Here is a 17,001-nt window from a genome sequence, read left to right as displayed (position 1 = left end):
GTAAATTATGTGAGATGCTTGATGTGACAGAAGTATTTGGCTGGTCTTTTTACTAAGCACAGCTCAAAACTCTACTTTGTCAAGCGTGCATATCATTTTGTAGAGTAGCATGCCAGTTCGAAACATGCTGGTAACTCTGTATAATGCAGTACTACTCTGTAGAAGCTACCAGCTTGTATTCTAGCTGTCATACAGTTGACACAGGAGAGCGTAGTTAGAAGGTGCTATGAAGATGGTCCAATCCTATTCTGCTTTATAATTGCACAAGCCAGAAGTTCACTGCCAGTCAGTTACCACAGGTCACTGGTTAAGTTGTAGTTAGGAATCACCAGATCATAGCTCCAGGGACTTGAAGCTGCCCTGCACCATTATATTAATTAATGTCCAGAAGTATTACATTTTTAAGAGTGATATCTGTATCATACAACTTGGCTTAGTGGTCTGGGGTGGTTTTTTTAGTGTTGTTTTTAAGATTAAGCCTTACTGAAGAAAGTTAGATTTATCTCTGTGAGTGCATGCAGCATTTGTTACTCTAAAATCTTCACAATGGGTTTACAGGTTTTAGTGTAGCCACTGCTGTGGAGTCAAAACATTTGGCTGGTGCTGGAAGTGATGTTGTGGTTCAGGAAATGGTTAAAATAACATGTCCTGTCTATTTAGGTTCTGACCATTCGAAATGTTGATATATTCTCCTTTTAGGGTGACATATTGAATACCAAGTACCAGGTGGATCTCGGCGATGGCTTTAAGGCGATATATGTCAATCTTACAATGACTGGGGAACCCATCCGTCACCGTTACGAGAATCCTGGGATTTACCGTGTCTCAGTGAAAGCTGAAAATGTTGCTGGACATGATGAGTCTGTAGTGTTCATCCAAGTCAACTGTAAGTCAGCCCTTTGGTTTTCTTGTTTTTACTGTTGCATACAAACGTTGTGATAGTTACGAAGCAGTTGAGAATGTTACTAGTCACGTTTAGGAAAAATACATTTCTTTTCTGATAACCTCAATCAATTGTGCATTGCTGTGTGCTGTTAGTATAGAGACTTGTATAAAAGAATGACAGAGTTAGTTTTGTTTAGATTTGTGAGAAAGATGGTATATTAATCTTCTAAATACTAAGCATTGCTCAGTTCATTTCTCAGATTTTACCCTTCTTCCTGACTCAAGACCTTGTTGGCAGACTTAACAGCTAAAATTTAGAACTTCAGGCTATGTCTTTTTGTGCTGTAAGAAGCAAGAGAACAGACATATTGATAAAAGTGTGACCTCTTGTATGACTTTCAGAAAGCATTAGTTGATAGAAGGATCAAAATCTCAGCATTTCCAAAAGTCAGGCTACGTATTAAAGTCCTTAAGTCTAGTTTTAGGTAGTTAATTCTTGCAAAGTTTTAAAGTATTACTTGGATTTAACTTTGTATTGACATACAGTATAAGTTGACTTAGACCTCTCTCCCTGTCTTCTTAATTAAGACCTAAAAATCCCATTGAATAGATTCAAATGAAAAGAATAGTGAGGCACAGGGATATCACACATGGTAGCAGACTTAATGCATCTCAGACATCTCTTAATTGAAATAAGGAAGGGAAGTCGTAATTGAAACAAAGTTTTTCTCTTCCTTCGAGATTCAAGACAGCTATCACTTTGTTTTTAGATCTGTCAAAAATTGTAAACAAGTAGCATTCAATGAAAAGATATACTCATCTCATATTCTTCAGTTGTCTGTTTCCCCTGATGCGAGTGATGTTTTCCATACTAACAATAGAAAGCAGTGGAGCCACATTCAAGTCTGTGCACAAATCCATGTGTTTTATGTCAGCCTATCTTGTGGCTGCAGCTGTTTCTTCTTTTTGCTCTTCAGAGCCTGAATTCGGAGTTTCTGCTTCTGCTTTGATTAACAGGTGGAGCCCAATCCATTAATGCTAATGGCTAATATCCTATTAAAATCAAAATGAAATGATTGAAGTCTAAATTTCCATCTCCATTTCATTACCTGTTTATTTATTGTTTTTGCATTTTACATAATTTGACAGCTCAGATTAATTATTGAATGTTCTATGTTTACTTCTTAGTAGCATCTGGGTATTTAGAAGTAGATTAAGCATGAAAGTAGTTGGTAGATCTCCATAAGCAAGGAATGGCAAAAACTCTGTAATGCCATCTCTCCAGGGAGAAAATCTTCATATTTTTTAGGGAATGATAAATTGTAACGAGCACCAATGGAAAGCTGAACAACTCCTTTCTCAAGATATGCTTCTGCTTTGGCCTACATCTGGATAAACAGTTAAAATAAAAGGTGTAAATTGCGTTTTATACAGTGGATTTATAACATGTTTTTTAAAAATACAATGGCTGTGTATTTCAAATGACTTTGGTGCTGAAGTACAGAATCAATAAAATACTGCAAGCAGACTTTGATGATTTCAGAGCTCATCTTGAGCTTCTCCATTAGTGCTGTAAGTGATCTAAAAGACACATGGACACATGTTACGCAGCATGCTTGAATAAACACTTCAGATTGGGTTTAAACTGTTTAATTTTTAAAGTAAATTACAGGATTTGAGGAAATTAGCTGGTACTAATTAAGTGATATATATCTGCCTTCTAGAGAAATGCTAATAGCTGCTCAGGGCCATTTTTCATTGTGGTGTATCATGCAAACAGGAATGTCCAATGTCCTGTATTCACTGTTTTCATCTGATGTATTTCGAGATAAATGTTATGAAGGACAAATAGTAAAGGAAATATTTTTAACTCCTGTGAGGTTTGGTTGGTATGAGAATTGTCCTGTAATGAAGGACAAACATTTTTGGCCTGTTATCCCTGAACTGATCCAGTTCACAAACAACTTTTTATAAGAGATTAAGAGATATTAAAGCAAGTCTGATAGTATACATGTGAACCCAGAATAAAAAGAACTCAGCATGAAGTAGACATACTTTTTCTTCTTCGTGCCACAAACCCATAATAACTATAATAACTACAGTATGTGAATATGCTTTTTTTTATTATTATTTTTATTTTTATTTTTTTATTTTGAGAGTGTAGAAATTGATATAGAGAAAGAAGGAGCTTGGAATGCTATACAGAGATTAAGTAGAAATATCAGTCAACATCATTCCTCATTATGTACATTCAGGATGCTACAAGGGTTGTTCAAATACATTTGGAATTATATGACTGAGAAGAAGAGAAAGACTTGCTGTAATTATTGTTAGTTCTTTCCTATACCGAAATGGCCAACTCTTGATTCAAGAGCCAAACATCTTCCCTTCCCTTATGAAAGCTGTATCTCGGGATGATCAGTTTCCTGTGTGAGAATGGAAATATATGGCAAAATCAAAACAGTGGTGCAGATTCCTCCCAGACTTCTTTATTTTGCATAACCAGTAAGAAAAAACATTTCTAAGAGAAGAATATTTAATGGAATTTGTACTACTTCTGAGTTTTCCTCAAGATGCCAGCATCAGGAAGAGCATTTTAATTCAGTTTTGATAAAGAAGCTGTTGAAGAAACTTTAAAAAAAAAAAAGTTGTGTCTTTGAATTCATGTAGATGGTTAATCGCTCGTCAGCAAAAATGCTAAATGAAAGTAGAGCCTTATGTTTGGTTGAAGCAGCACAAAGTCTGACTGAAGCGAGGTGAAAAAAGGAGGGTATGATCAGTTTGAACAACGTGCTCTCAGCGAACTTCTGTCAGTTTAATCAAAGTGAATGGAAGTGAATTCAGTCAACAAAAGAGAATAAGAGAAAGGCCTTGAAATAGTGTTAATTACATTTAAGTCTGAACTGAAATGAAAGACATTTTTATGAATTAAAAGATACATTGAGTAGAGAAAAAATTATGGGTTAGTATTCACTCTGTTTAATGAATGTATTTAGGACCATACAGCACATTGGTATCCTGAATAGATATTGCAGCTGATGTTAAGAAGTTGTAGTTATCACATTATAATATTAAAAAGCTTGTACCTTCAGACATTCTCAAGAAATACTCTTGGAGACCTCTGAGACAAAGATGATTTTCAATTAATGCTGTTGTACTACAGAACAAAATACAACACTAATACAAAATCAGATGAAATCATTTTAATGACATGTTTCTTTTATATCTTCTATATAAATAATAATGTTTACAGCATTTGTAAGCAAAAGTTCAGAAAGAAACAAATTTAATCAAAAAGTAAACTTCCAGAGGCCATCTCTCTTGATTTGCAAATAAATGCTCCTCTGATGTATGCATTTATTTTAAAGCGTGCATTAATTAGCTCATGTGAAGTGAGCCTAACAGCTGATATTTTATAATGAAAATGAACACTCAGCAACATTATTATCCAGTTTTCTGCTTTTCACTTAGCAGCTTGAGACTTTTTAGATTTCTATTCATTTGATCTTTTTTTTTTTTTTTTATTTAAAGCAGATTGCCATTTCCATTTTGTATCTGTAATACTTGCTTATACTCTCTGAAATTGAACATGCACAAAAAAATGCACAACATTAAGGTACATTTTGACTATTTGTCACATTGCTCATCTGTTCTGCTTTTTGGGTTTTGTTGTTGATGGATTTTTATTTATTTATTTATTTTTAACTATGTTTAATTTTGGTTGAAATGAAGGAAGTCCTTCCAATTATGTCCATAGCTTTCAACACAGATGTATAGGCAGGAGAGAGAAAAGTAAGTTCAGGACCTTATGTTGTACAGGTGAGAGGCTTTTGGCAAAAAAAAAAAAAAAAAAAAAAAAAGTTATTATATTGATGCATTCAATGATTTAAACAAGGTTTCAATGATGTTTTGGGAACTTCTTTCAGCTCCTCTGCAGGCTTTAAATTTAGAAGTGGTTCCAGTCATTGGCAGAAACCAGGAGGTGAATCTGACAGCCATCATACTGCCCAAGAACCCTAACTTGACAGTCTTCTACTGGTGGATAGGAAACAATCTTCAGGTACATGAATGGTTGTGACTGACATTATCTTTGATCTCTTTCCAGTAAGAATTGCATTAAACCTTTTACTTTATCATAAAATCATATAATGATTTTGGATTGGAAGGCAAAAAAATCATCTCTTTCCAACCCCTGCAACAGGCAGAGAGGTACCTTTCTTTAGACTGAGGTGACCACAGTCCCGTCTAACATGGCCTTGAGCACTTTCAGAGTTGGGACATCCACAGCTTCTCTGGACAGCCTGTGCCAGTGCCTCACCACCCTCATAGTAAATTTTTTCCTTATATTTAATCTATTGTTATCTTCTTTCAGCTTAAACCCCTTGTCCTATCACTACGTGGCCTTGTAAAAAGAGCAATATATATACAAGTATTTCAACTGGGAATATTTCTTGTCTAACTGGGTTAATTTTTTTAAGGCAGTTCTTTCAGAATCAGATATGTAAAATATTTCCTTTATGAGGGAGACAAAAGAATGTTTCAGATAAGCATAATGAACTTTGGTCTTGTAAATGTGCTGTCTACCATAATCCTTGCCTGTGTCTGTTCATTGTTACTGGCTTTGCCATTGCCAGAACAGGCACTGCAAACTGATGTAATCTTGCTGTACGGTGGGGGTGAGGTTTCTGATACATATAAGTGTGGCTGGGGAGTACGGTATCTCAACTTCACCTTGGAAGTTGTGATAGATTGGTGCACTTCCATGGGTCATGACAGGAGTACCACCTGACCTTGACTGTGCCCCATATTTTTCAAGTCAGATGACTTGCTCAATATAATCCTGTAAAGTTCACAGAATCACAGAATATCCTGAGTTGGAAGGGACCGATGAGAATCAAGTCCAACTCCCTGCTTCACACCTAAAAGTCAGACCTTCTTGCTGAGAGTGGTGTCCAAACGCTCCTTGATCTCTGGCAGCTCATGGCTGTGCCCTCTGCCCTGGGCAGCCCGTTCCATGCCCACCGCCCTCTGGTGCAGACCTTTTCCCTAACCCGCAGCTGCCCCTCCCCTGGCACAGCTCCGTGCCGTTCCCTCGGGCCTGTCTCTGTCACAGGGAACAGAGCTCAGAGTTACTCTTCTGCTCCCTGTGAGGAGCTGCAGCTGCCATGAGACCTCCCTTCAGCTCCCTCTGCTCTGCACTGAACAAACCAAGGGGCCTCAGTCACTCAGATTTGTGAGCCTGATTCCAAATCCCTTTATTTCAGTGCAATCTGAATATAAATCTAATACTCTACCAATTAAACTCACAGAAATAAATATTTGACTAATATGGCAGCTATTCTGTTTATAAGAGTCCATCTGTTTTTAAAAAAGTAAAAAAGTTTCTATTGTAAATCATAATAATTTGGAAAATGTTGACCAACGTTCTAAAAATATAATTGATGTGCAACTTTTGTGCTGATATCTTTAGTGATAGTCTTGTCAGATAACTATTCTCCTGGTTGTTGTTGAAATTCTATTTTCTACTTTTCTTTGCTTGCAAAGCCACTTCTTACATTGGACAGTTTTCTGGTGACGAGGTTCGCTGTGACAGGTGATGTCAGAGTGACAGTGCAAGCTTCCTGCGGGAACTCCATGCTACAAGATTCCAAAGTTGTCCACGTTTTTGGTGAGGCATTACTTGTTCAATGTTTAATTGCTGTTTAATGCGTACTTATATCTCTTAAACCAGTGCAGGCAGAACTGAACCTCTTGTAAGATTATTTCTAATGCCACATCCAATTTCTAAAGTTAGAGGGATGAACTGTACGTAACGCTGAGCAGTGTCGTCTTATGGAATGGTTTCACTTGAAACCTTTAGTTTCCTTTGCTTATTCTAAATGTTACTCTGTTTCCCTAATGTAGCAATGACATTGAAATAGTATTTTTTCTTATGACTTCAGAGTTCGTTAGCATTTCAAAATACAGTAGTTTAAATACTTTTGGAAAAAAAATAAATTAGTTGTCTATAGCATTAAAACAGTGTGAAATATTTTCCTTCTGCCACCATGTGCAACCATTCTTTCAGCATTTGTGTGAGAGTTTGAATTATTGCCCTTTTGCAAATTTTAGCTCTTCAATAGAAGACGAACTTCTACTTTTGTTTCACATTATGCCTCAGTGTGCTTTGCTGTGTCTAATAATGTACTGTCGAGGCATAATATATAATGAAAAATGTAGTGCTGGCAAATTTATTGTTTGCATTTGTGCTGTCACATGTGGGAATTGTGATATGTAAAATAGTTTCACTGTAATGCAGAGCTTAAAATTCATGAAATACACAAGTGAAACATATCTGTGAGTTGAACAATGAAAGAGGATTCTGGTACTTTTGCTTTCAGCATACATACTGATTTAAAATAACGAAAACCACATTTATGTTAAACAGAACTTTTACAAAACTTCTCATTTGTTAAGATAAATGGATTTAACGTTTATGTAATCTCTTACAAGTGCACCCACTGTTTAAAAAAATCTTTAGATGTGTAAACGCTCTTAGTGAGATGAGATTGATGCCTTTGATTTCCAACACTGTTTTGGCTGTTCATGTTGGGAAATCCTGATCTGAAGAGCAAGAAAGTACTGTTCATGAGGGGTATTAAATCCTTGGGATGGAAAATCGCATTGAAACAGAATTCTGTCCTAACAGTTAAGGAAGAAGTGTTTGAGTCACTCCTGTGTTCCAGGGAATCTATTTCCCTTCTTTGTATTAACTTCCCCAGGTGATCCTCTAAGGAGCATGAAAGGAAAAAACGACGGACTTCAAAGACTGTTTGCTGAGGAATAGCCAATTTCTAGTATTTCAGATATTTTGGGCATTATTCAGATAAATGTTTAGATGTTTTGTTTTTTTTTTTAATTTTTACTTTTATTTTATACATATATATTTAAGAGGGCAGTAGTTACCCTTTGGTATTTGGAACAGAATTTCTGTTTTGTAGCTAATACATATAGCTAGTCCATGAGATATGTAAAGTGTCCATTTTGCATGAAGAACAGGAACATGTAAAACGTAAAAAACATGTTTATGATTCAGTAAGAATAGAATCCATTGGCACGTTCCCCTTAAAAAATAAAAGAATCCAATCATATTTATGTGGTGTATTGTCTTAAAGAAAAAATTACTGAGCAGGTTACGACCCCAGAAGATGAATGTAAGTCTGTTTGGTGTATTTTTTTTCCCCTACTGTATTTTAATCTCTAGACAAATTTGATGATATTGAAAATACAGAAAGTAATTGAGTGCCTGGCAGGAGCGTATTTTTGCTCCGTATTACACTGTAGGCTCCTGGGGGAAGGATTTGTTTTTTACCTTTCCTCTTTGAGCAATGGATTATAATGGGGTTCCTAGGTAATGCAGTGCTGCATAGATAATGTGAGTGTATGTATACATATATATGTACACACATATATCTACACACACACGTATGTATAAATGTAGGAAAATATGTAAGTAGATAAATATGTATGAAAATATATACAAAATTGTTTCTGTAATCAGATTGTCAGTGATTCAGAAGTGTTTCTTTTTGTCTTTCTAGATCATTTTCATGTTCTTCCTCTGAAGTTTACCAAGCACCTGGACATGTACAACCCCAACATACCAGAGTGGAGGGAAGACATAGGGCGTGTAGTAACACGACTTCTTGCAAAGGTGCTCTTTCAGATTGCTCGTAAAATGTTCCCTTTCCAGTCATAAAACTTGAAGGTTAAGTTAATGCCTCCTTGTTTAAAAAAAAAAAAAAAAAAAAAAAGGCAGAGCAAAATAATAAAATGAACCTCATGAGCCACATTTGATACAAGTTTGAACCCAGTGTCACTTCTATGGGCAGGCTGTAGATTATGACATCATAGCTTGGAAAAGTTCAGTTCTAACATAGCCTAATTGGCAATTAATGCTAATTATTGCTTTCTGGGATTAGCGATAGACATATTGGCAAATACTGCTGACTCCGAAGCAAGAAAAGTCAGTTAAATGTGATGTATGTAGGATACTGCATAATATGAAGACATAGTCTTCGTGAAGAAACAAAGCAGAGAAAAGAATTCATGATATCATTTGTGGAACTTCAAAAGTTATATATAACACATAGACAGACAGTTTGTACAGCTGTTTTTTTTAGATCATGTTTGTAAAAGAAATGTGGACTGGGAGGAGTTGAATCATATAAATTAAATCAAGTACAAAGCCACAGAACAGTTCTGTGAGATAACTGAAGAGCACTCCATAAAAATTGTGAGGTCTGGAGCTGTGCTGTCAGATACACACAGTGCCCACAGCAGAATGTGCACGTTCCAACTGTCTGTGAAGACAGTGGTACTGTGTTGCAGATTGATGATGTCTTTAGAATTACTGCGTTTGAATTCAGTGGACTTTTCATGGATTTACAATAGTTCAAAATCAAATCAAATCCATCAAATCGAATTTTGGAATTCTGACTGTATACAGTTTCCTGCTTTTCTTTTCTAAATCTTCATAACAAATGTCAAATTACATTCCTACTTTAATTCATTTATACGTTCTACAAGCACTGTCAGTCTTAAAAATACTATATTTTAAAATTAGCCATTTTGTTTTAATAAATACCAAATCATTTGTGAGACAATAGGAACAATTTAATTGAATTTCAGTATTTGTTTTGGGAAAGGCCATGGAAAATGCCATGGGTGTTGTCATTAGAATTTTGTGGCTGTATAATGAGGGCTACTCCAAAAGTAAAACTGTCTTTTTTTTGTGTTGGCCCACAATGTCAGAGGTGAATGTTGGCAGTATGGCAGAAGAGGTTGAACCTTCCCAGCAAGATTCCTTACATTTTGTTGCCGTGTTGACAGATGGCAGTAGAGGGGCAGGCTGACAAAAAGGTGTCTGACATAGAAGTGTGAATGGAACAAAGTTGTGTCACTGAATTCCTCCTTGCAGAAAAAATGGCACTCACTGACATTCATCAATGCTTGTTGAATGCTTATCGAGACCAAACAGTGGATGTGAGTACAGTGAGGCAGTGGGTGATTTCAGCAGTGGGGCAGAGGGCATTTCAGCAGTGGCGATAGGGACAGTGGATCATCCCTGCTGGTGCAGATTGTAACAAGCACAGCGTGTAGGCCCTTGTTCATCCCTAATGAAAATGCACAGCTAATAGTGGTGGCTATGTTGAAAAAGAGTGTTCTATAAAACATTGAGAACTTGCTCTCTCAAATAGTGCTATTGTACTCTTTGTAGCTGCTGTAGTTTCCATGGAAATAAATAGGCGGCATTACTTTTGGAGTTATGTAACAAATGAAGCAGTTTGGGTTAGAAAACACAATTTGCACAAACTATTTTGAAAAGCAATGCATTTGTTTCATTGGGGGGTGCAGATATTCATACCAGGTTCAGAAAAGGAATCTAAGTACTGTTGATCTCATCCTGGGAGAGTCTGTCCAGTAAAAACAGAAGGAAAAGTAGCGTCTGTAAGGTTAAGTTAGCTATAATGAACATGCCCAGCTAAGTCTACTAACTGAATGGCCCACTAAACATTCCATGTGACTTAGGAATTATTTTTAAAGTTACTCTAAAAATGCAAAACTATTGCAGTTTTACTAAAACTGTATGCCACTTCATTTGGCTTCTTTCCATGATGCCATTAAATCTTTTTAAAGTGACAACAGTGTTTGGTTCTTCTAATTTTCAAAGAACCCCTCACATTTCAGCTAATTAATGCTTGACTTTGCTCACGTTTTAGCTTCTGGTGGAATCTACTCTATTAGAGATTTGAGTGCTAAAGAATTAAATGCTCACAAAGAATTACTCATCTATTTTATATAAAATACGAAGAGCACTGTCCTATAATTTACCATGTACCTTTGTATTCACAGGAAACCAATATACCTGAAGAAACACTTATGACAGTTGTGAAACCTGGTCTGCCCACAACTGCTGACTTGCATGTGCTCCTACCAGCAAATCAACCTAAAAGGAAGAGAAGTGTAACTAGTGATAAGGTAACCAGAACACTGTATGTTTGGTTAGAGCAGTCTTCATCCCATTTTGAAATCAGTGACTGTACTCTCCTTTTATTTATGTGGGATTAAAAGGTATAACTTGACTATGTAAAGATCTCTCTTCTATCTGACAAAAGGTATGTAAAAGCTGACAGCAGATGTGGCTGCCCTGCATAGCACTATTTACCCCATCTTTTACAGTAAAGAATAAATCCTGCCAGAAGAGACAGAAGAGGCAGAAGAAGATATGATTAATTATTCTACTAAACAATAGCCTGCAGTAAGCCTTGATCCCTCTTGACACCTAAAAAAAAAAAAGGAGAAACATTAGTGATGACACATCAATCTGTGAAGATTGGTGGAGCAAAAGGAAGTGTTTCTAAAAAGAGACAAACCATTTCTTCACTTCTGTCCAACAGAAACAGAACCTTTACAGTTGACCTGTAATAGCTGACCCGAAGAATGTGAAGCAGGTAGTTTCTGCCTTTATCAGCTAATGTCCTTTTCAATTGCCAAGAAGCAAATACACTGAACAAGGCAATGAAAATATGATATTAACTTCTCTGCTCCTCTTTCCAAACCAGATACCTTCCATAATAAAAAGCCTGGAGAAAATCAGAATATTGTTTGGCCCTTGCTTGTTAATTTACAGTTTTTGTTATTTCTCCTTTCACTGTTAGAGAGAAGGAACAAATCCCAAGTCTGTGCCTGCATGTTGCAATTCAAGTCCTACCGGTTACAAAGAGTCACAGTGTAAGATATTTTTTAATTCTGAAGGGCATTTTGCCACTCTATTAGACAAGATCACAATATTCAAAATGTTTGGAGAAATAGAAAAGACGAAGCTCTCACAGTAAAACAATATCAGTAGGTTGTTGCTGTGGTACAATTGTGAAGGTCCAAATGAAAGTATTGATGTTGTCCAGGTGCCTGAAGAAGTTTCTTACAGAAACAGTGGTGTAAAGTAGATGGAGAACAGTGTGAATGCACAGAATATATCCTAAATCTTAGTTACTTCTCTTCCTCTGTAATCATAATGGGAATCCCTAGGAGTCTGAAATCCTGTTTATACTGCAGGAAACAGTTAATTTTAATAGGTTGTTTCTTTTGAAGTGAGCTATTTCTGATCTCTGGCTTTTGTCCAGGTGAGTATTAGCACTTCAAAATTACTTGCATCTTTCTACTTCTTGAAGAGGCGAGGCGCAGCTTCTAAACAAAATTATTTCTCTTTATTCCAAGCATATTTGGAATGGATATCTTTAATAATTTAAATGAACTGATGATGATTGATTCTTGGGTTCTGCAAACATTTCTGTGCAAAATGTTATGCATATTATTCACTTTACATCTCAGCTGTTATATTAGAGTTGTGCTTCAATGTGTTTTGAAGGATATAATTAATTATAGTCAATGCTGTCTCCATTTTTCATTGCTTCTGTATGAAATACCCCATGAGCTACTCTGTAGCATAAGGAAGAGTAATCATATATTGCAAATTATTTGGGAAACCTTGTGTTTATATGCACTATTCACATAGAGTTCAAACCTATGTGTTTCCTATACACCTGGGTGGAAACTCAGGTGTAAGGGGAGAAATCATGAACAAGATCTAATTGCTTGAGCAAAAAACAGAGCAAATGTTGGGTGTCTTGAATACTTGCCAGGAAATCACTATGTTTTCACAATTAAGATACAAGACTCAGTAACTGAGTTTACTGATTGAAAGTTGGATTAGGCTAAAGCAGTGCTCCCTCTTGCCTTGTATCACATGAATGTGTGAATGAGTCTTGACCAAGACTAAGTAACTCTATTTCATTGGTGCCAACATCACTTCAAAGGCTTCTAACCAGTATTATTCTCATACTCATTCTCTTTTCAGACACTAGGCAAAAAGATAAATACTTAAGAGTTATCTGGAATAATTTTTTTTGTAAAATAGCTGGGGCCATGTTCACATCACCATTAGACTGAGTCATTCCTCTGTGAAATATCTAATGAAGTCAGTGGAATGGCTTCAGAAGTTAAAAATGTTCCTCAATATGAGGGTGGATATTTGAATCTAAACCTTTGTAAAGTCTCTCCATAACATGAGAGAGATGGCAGGGATTTCTATCTGTTACACTGCAAAGACTTCTCAAAGATGAGCACCATAATTGATAAAATGATAAAAAGAGCTTCTTGTGAAGGTTTCATAGATATAAAGCATATTTCTAATTCGTCATACTGTGGGAAATTGTATCTTAAATTATAAGGCATAGACTGTAAAACTAGCTTTGATCTTTTAGAAAATTACCCATGTTGAAGACACAAGGAAGTAAAATGGCAAATTCAGCCAATTTGTCATCTGGAGTTAGAATACGATGGTATATTTAATGGTTCTGCTCCATAAAAATATGAACAGCCATATTTTAGTGTGCTTCTGCCTATTGGAGAAAAATAGAAGAAATCCCAATTTTTTCCACATGAATGGATATATATATTTCTGCAGAGTGTTGTTAAAAATTAGACATAAATGGAATCCATCCCATTACAGCAAAAGAGATGACTTGAATTACGACATGCAGTTCATTATGAAATAGCAGTTGCTTTTCATAGCAGGAAATCTAAAGTGACATTGCAGGTTGTCTTTTGATAGGGTTAGAAAAATTGATAGAGTTTTTAATATGGGTTATGCATTGTTTGAGTTATGACTGAGGTAGACCAAACAGTGTGTGCAAATATGCTGTCTGTTCACATACTGCGTGAACTTAAAGGGTTTGCTAAGCAGAAAGACAGACTGGGCTATTAAAGATTTGACTTTTTCAGCATTTGCAGCTTTTGAAGTTTTGCATGTTTTTTTACTTTGGAATGTCTTCAGGATTTCAGCTCTTCGGTGACAAGTGGTTTCTAACTTTCTCTCCATACAATAAACCAGTGGTTTTCCTTTTCAGAGCATTGAGTCTCTCAAGGTAGAACTGAAAGATGAGTGAGGCATTCTCTCTTTTGTGTTTTCAGAGAATAGCGGCTATAAAGCAGGCCTTGAATGCACACAATATCAGTTTTTTTCTGCGAGGAGGATACTGGATCTTAGTGACATTAGCAGACTCTGATTCAGGTAAATATATAAATAAAACTTTGGGTGCTTGTTAGATGGGTTAAGGAGCAAGTCTACATATCAGTATATGTATGCGTACATACGTATGTATGTATTTACTTGGGGCTTATTACCTATAGGAAGACACACATACATACATACATATATATGTTATATATATACACACATGTAATGTTTCTGTGTGTATTCTTAGTTGATGCTTTTTAACAGTTGCCGCCAAATAAATGTTTATTCTGTTATTTCATTTTGTCATATAGCATTATTTATATCACAAACTTCTTGCTGTTTTCTGGATGGCCAGGGAAGAGCCAACCAGGCTTCTAAAATAAACATTCAGTAACCATGTGTGCTAGCTTCCAAGAAAGCAGAGCTACTTAAGTCCTTAACTCTGATATTATAACTCCACACTTCTGTGACGTAGCATGGTATCACAGTATTGTACTAAACTGTGCTATACACGTGGATCCACAGATCTGAATCTTCCTGTAGGGTCCCCATAATTGCTGAAATGCTTGGCTAATGCTGTTCTGAAAGGAAGGATCTAGCTTGTCTCTGTTCAAAACAACTGAAAAAGTTTTTTTTTTGAATTTATTTCCTCCAACTCTGGATTTACTCTTCAGGTTGAAACTGGTTGAAGGGAGTGTGAATTTTGAATAGAGTTATGTTAAAATGATGTTTTAACTAGAAAATTCAAAATTGACTTCAGCCACATCTTAAAATGTCCCATAGTCTTTGTGTATCATTTTCATTAATATATTCTTGTCTCGTACTTGAATGTGTTGTGGGAAAAAAGCTTAACTGACCACAGTCTATTTATCCTAATGCTGATGTGATACTTTATCAACTCTCAGTAGAAGATCAAAGTTTTTTTTATCTAGTCTCTTTAATGCAGAATCATGTTACAGTTTCACTGTGGTACCCTGTCTGGTCAGTATTGGAAACCACTTACTTAAGGGATTAATATCCATTTGCCAGCTCAAAAAGCTGGAACTGGAAGAATCCCACATTCATTCTAGCCTTTACCATTGTATGACCTTGATGAGCTCAATTGCTGTTCCTAGCCCTAGTTTCTCCATCTGCAAAATTAATAAAGCCCTGCTTTTGCATTGTATTTACGTAGGTATATATCATAATTTCCTTTGATATCTTTAGAATCCCTAAAAATATGGATGACCGAAAAGAGGACATGCTAAGTAAGTTTTCCATGTTTTATTTCAGACTCTCAAAGAATTGGAGGAGGCAGTGGCTACTGGGCTATTGTGGTTCTCTTTGTTATCTGTCTAGTCGCAGTTGGGGCTTTCATCCTCTACAAGTTCAAAAGGCAAGTAAACTTAATCAATGACATTCATATTTTGAGATCTGGACTTACCCAAAGATCAGCTAAACAGAGTTTGTTGTTTGGAATGGAGGTTGAAGTCCACTGCTTTGAAAGTCACATTTTTTTCTGAACCTAGAAATGAAGATGCTGCAATGGTGTTTGGTTTTGTTTGCCGTGTTCCAAGATAAATAGCAGCAATATGGGAACTATGTAGAGTTTGTTCAGCTTGTTTAAATAATACTCTCAAAAAAGATGATGCTATTCCTGACTAATTCCTACCTCATTACTCTTTGCAGTTTCAAATAAACTAAAGTTATCAGGACAATAAGTACATCTGCAATGCATTTTTGTCAAAAGGTACAACCCTGAGGAGTTTCTCTTTGCACATGTTACATTTTGAATGTTGGGACAATGCCACACAGATTAAGTGATGGAAATAGATTAACATTAATTTGACACTGCGGTGTGCTGAGGGTAGAAATAAGTTTTGAAGTTGCCTTTATGTGAGACATTTCCTCAAAAGTGACAGTAGTTACCTTGCCTGCCTTTGACAGTCTGGTAGACCTTTAGTCCTCTATTGGTTTTAATAATAGCTACTTGGATGATGTGTGATTTAAAGGATTTTGTTCTTTTTTCATGAGTTTGTGTTATCATTGGCTATCTTCTTTGTATCTTTATATCTTTGGTGCGTTGAGTAGCTATTGGGTGTGATAATACTGGAAACAAGCCTCCATTATTATCAAGTCTTTATTTAGGAAGGCCTCCCATTGATTTGTTGTATTGTTTCAAGATGCATTTTTATTTGTAATAAGCATAAATTTATAGAAGTGGATGTGGCGCTGAGTTTGTGATAACAGTAAGAGTAAATAGCATCTAAGCGTCTGTATAGGTGAGAGTTTTTAAATGAACAGAAAAAAACCTTTGCCAAGCATCTCTTCATTTTCTTACTGCAGAATCCAAGTTGTTTAGAGCCCATGGTGACTGATTGCTCTAAAGGACAAAGCACATAATGCAGTATCAGACTGTTTGTAACTAAATAAAAATCCATTTCCCTATTTTACGTGCCTGCGGGAAGAAAAAGCATAAAAATGGTTGATGTGATGTAATTGTATTATTTCAGTAGCAATACGTGGAGGATTTGTTGCTTGTAGTATGGGATCATAAAACTTGCTTGTGATGTGTTTTGAAAGTAGTATGACTTATATCTTTTATTAGCTCTTAAATGAGAGCAATTAAATAACAGGCGCAATTACTGCATGGCAAAAGAAGTATAAAATATGCAAGAAAGGAAGAAAAAAGAAGTGTTTTCCCTGAGTCCTTTTTAAAATGCTCAATGAGCCATTTCTTAATAAATAGAGCTTTTATTAAGAAGGGAACTACAGTACCATTTGCAGATTCTGAGCCTTAATGTCTCACACACTTCCATATATAGTTCATGAAAATCATTTGCATTTAAACTTTGTGGGGTTGGAATTTGGGTGCAAGCAAGGAGAAATATGGTATGTGTTCAAATGTTTCTATGTAGCTTGAAAGTAGCTCCTGCCATTGATGAATACTTGGTTTTGGTCTGTTTCATATCTCTTCCTGAGATATTTGGTACAATTATTTTTAATTATTTCTCCTAAGCTTTTTCAAGTTGACTTTTGTTTTTTTCTAGTTGCATCTTTTTTTTTTTTTTTAATAC

At 35.8% G+C, this 17,001-nt stretch overlaps 1 protein-coding gene across 1 annotated transcript in view; it reads left to right on the top strand.

Annotated features, from left to right (window-relative positions):
• SORCS2 (sortilin related VPS10 domain containing receptor 2) overlaps window positions 1–16,725 on the top strand; it is a 510,780-nt gene extending 494,055 nt beyond the window's left edge. The window contains exons 20-27 of the mRNA XM_042811760.1: window positions 700–886; window positions 4,812–4,945; window positions 6,430–6,553; window positions 8,466–8,578; window positions 10,780–10,905; window positions 13,900–13,999; window positions 15,218–15,320; window positions 16,674–16,725. Of these exons, the coding sequence (XP_042667694.1) occupies window positions 700–886; window positions 4,812–4,945; window positions 6,430–6,553; window positions 8,466–8,578; window positions 10,780–10,905; window positions 13,900–13,999; window positions 15,218–15,320; window positions 16,674–16,725 (939 nt within the window). The remainder of the gene's footprint in view (window positions 1–699; window positions 887–4,811; window positions 4,946–6,429; window positions 6,554–8,465; window positions 8,579–10,779; window positions 10,906–13,899; window positions 14,000–15,217; window positions 15,321–16,673) is intronic.
• Window positions 16,726–17,001: the final 276 nt, after the last annotated feature.

Source organism: Centrocercus urophasianus, unplaced genomic scaffold (genome assembly GCF_019232065.1).
Source record: "Centrocercus urophasianus isolate 14NV4802_14NV808 unplaced genomic scaffold, USGS_Curo_1.0 seq_13, whole genome shotgun sequence".
Classification (NCBI taxonomy): domain Eukaryota; kingdom Metazoa; phylum Chordata; class Aves; order Galliformes; family Phasianidae; genus Centrocercus; species Centrocercus urophasianus.
Note: the sequence above shows the minus strand (reverse complement) of the source record. Positions and strands in the feature narration are given on the sequence as shown.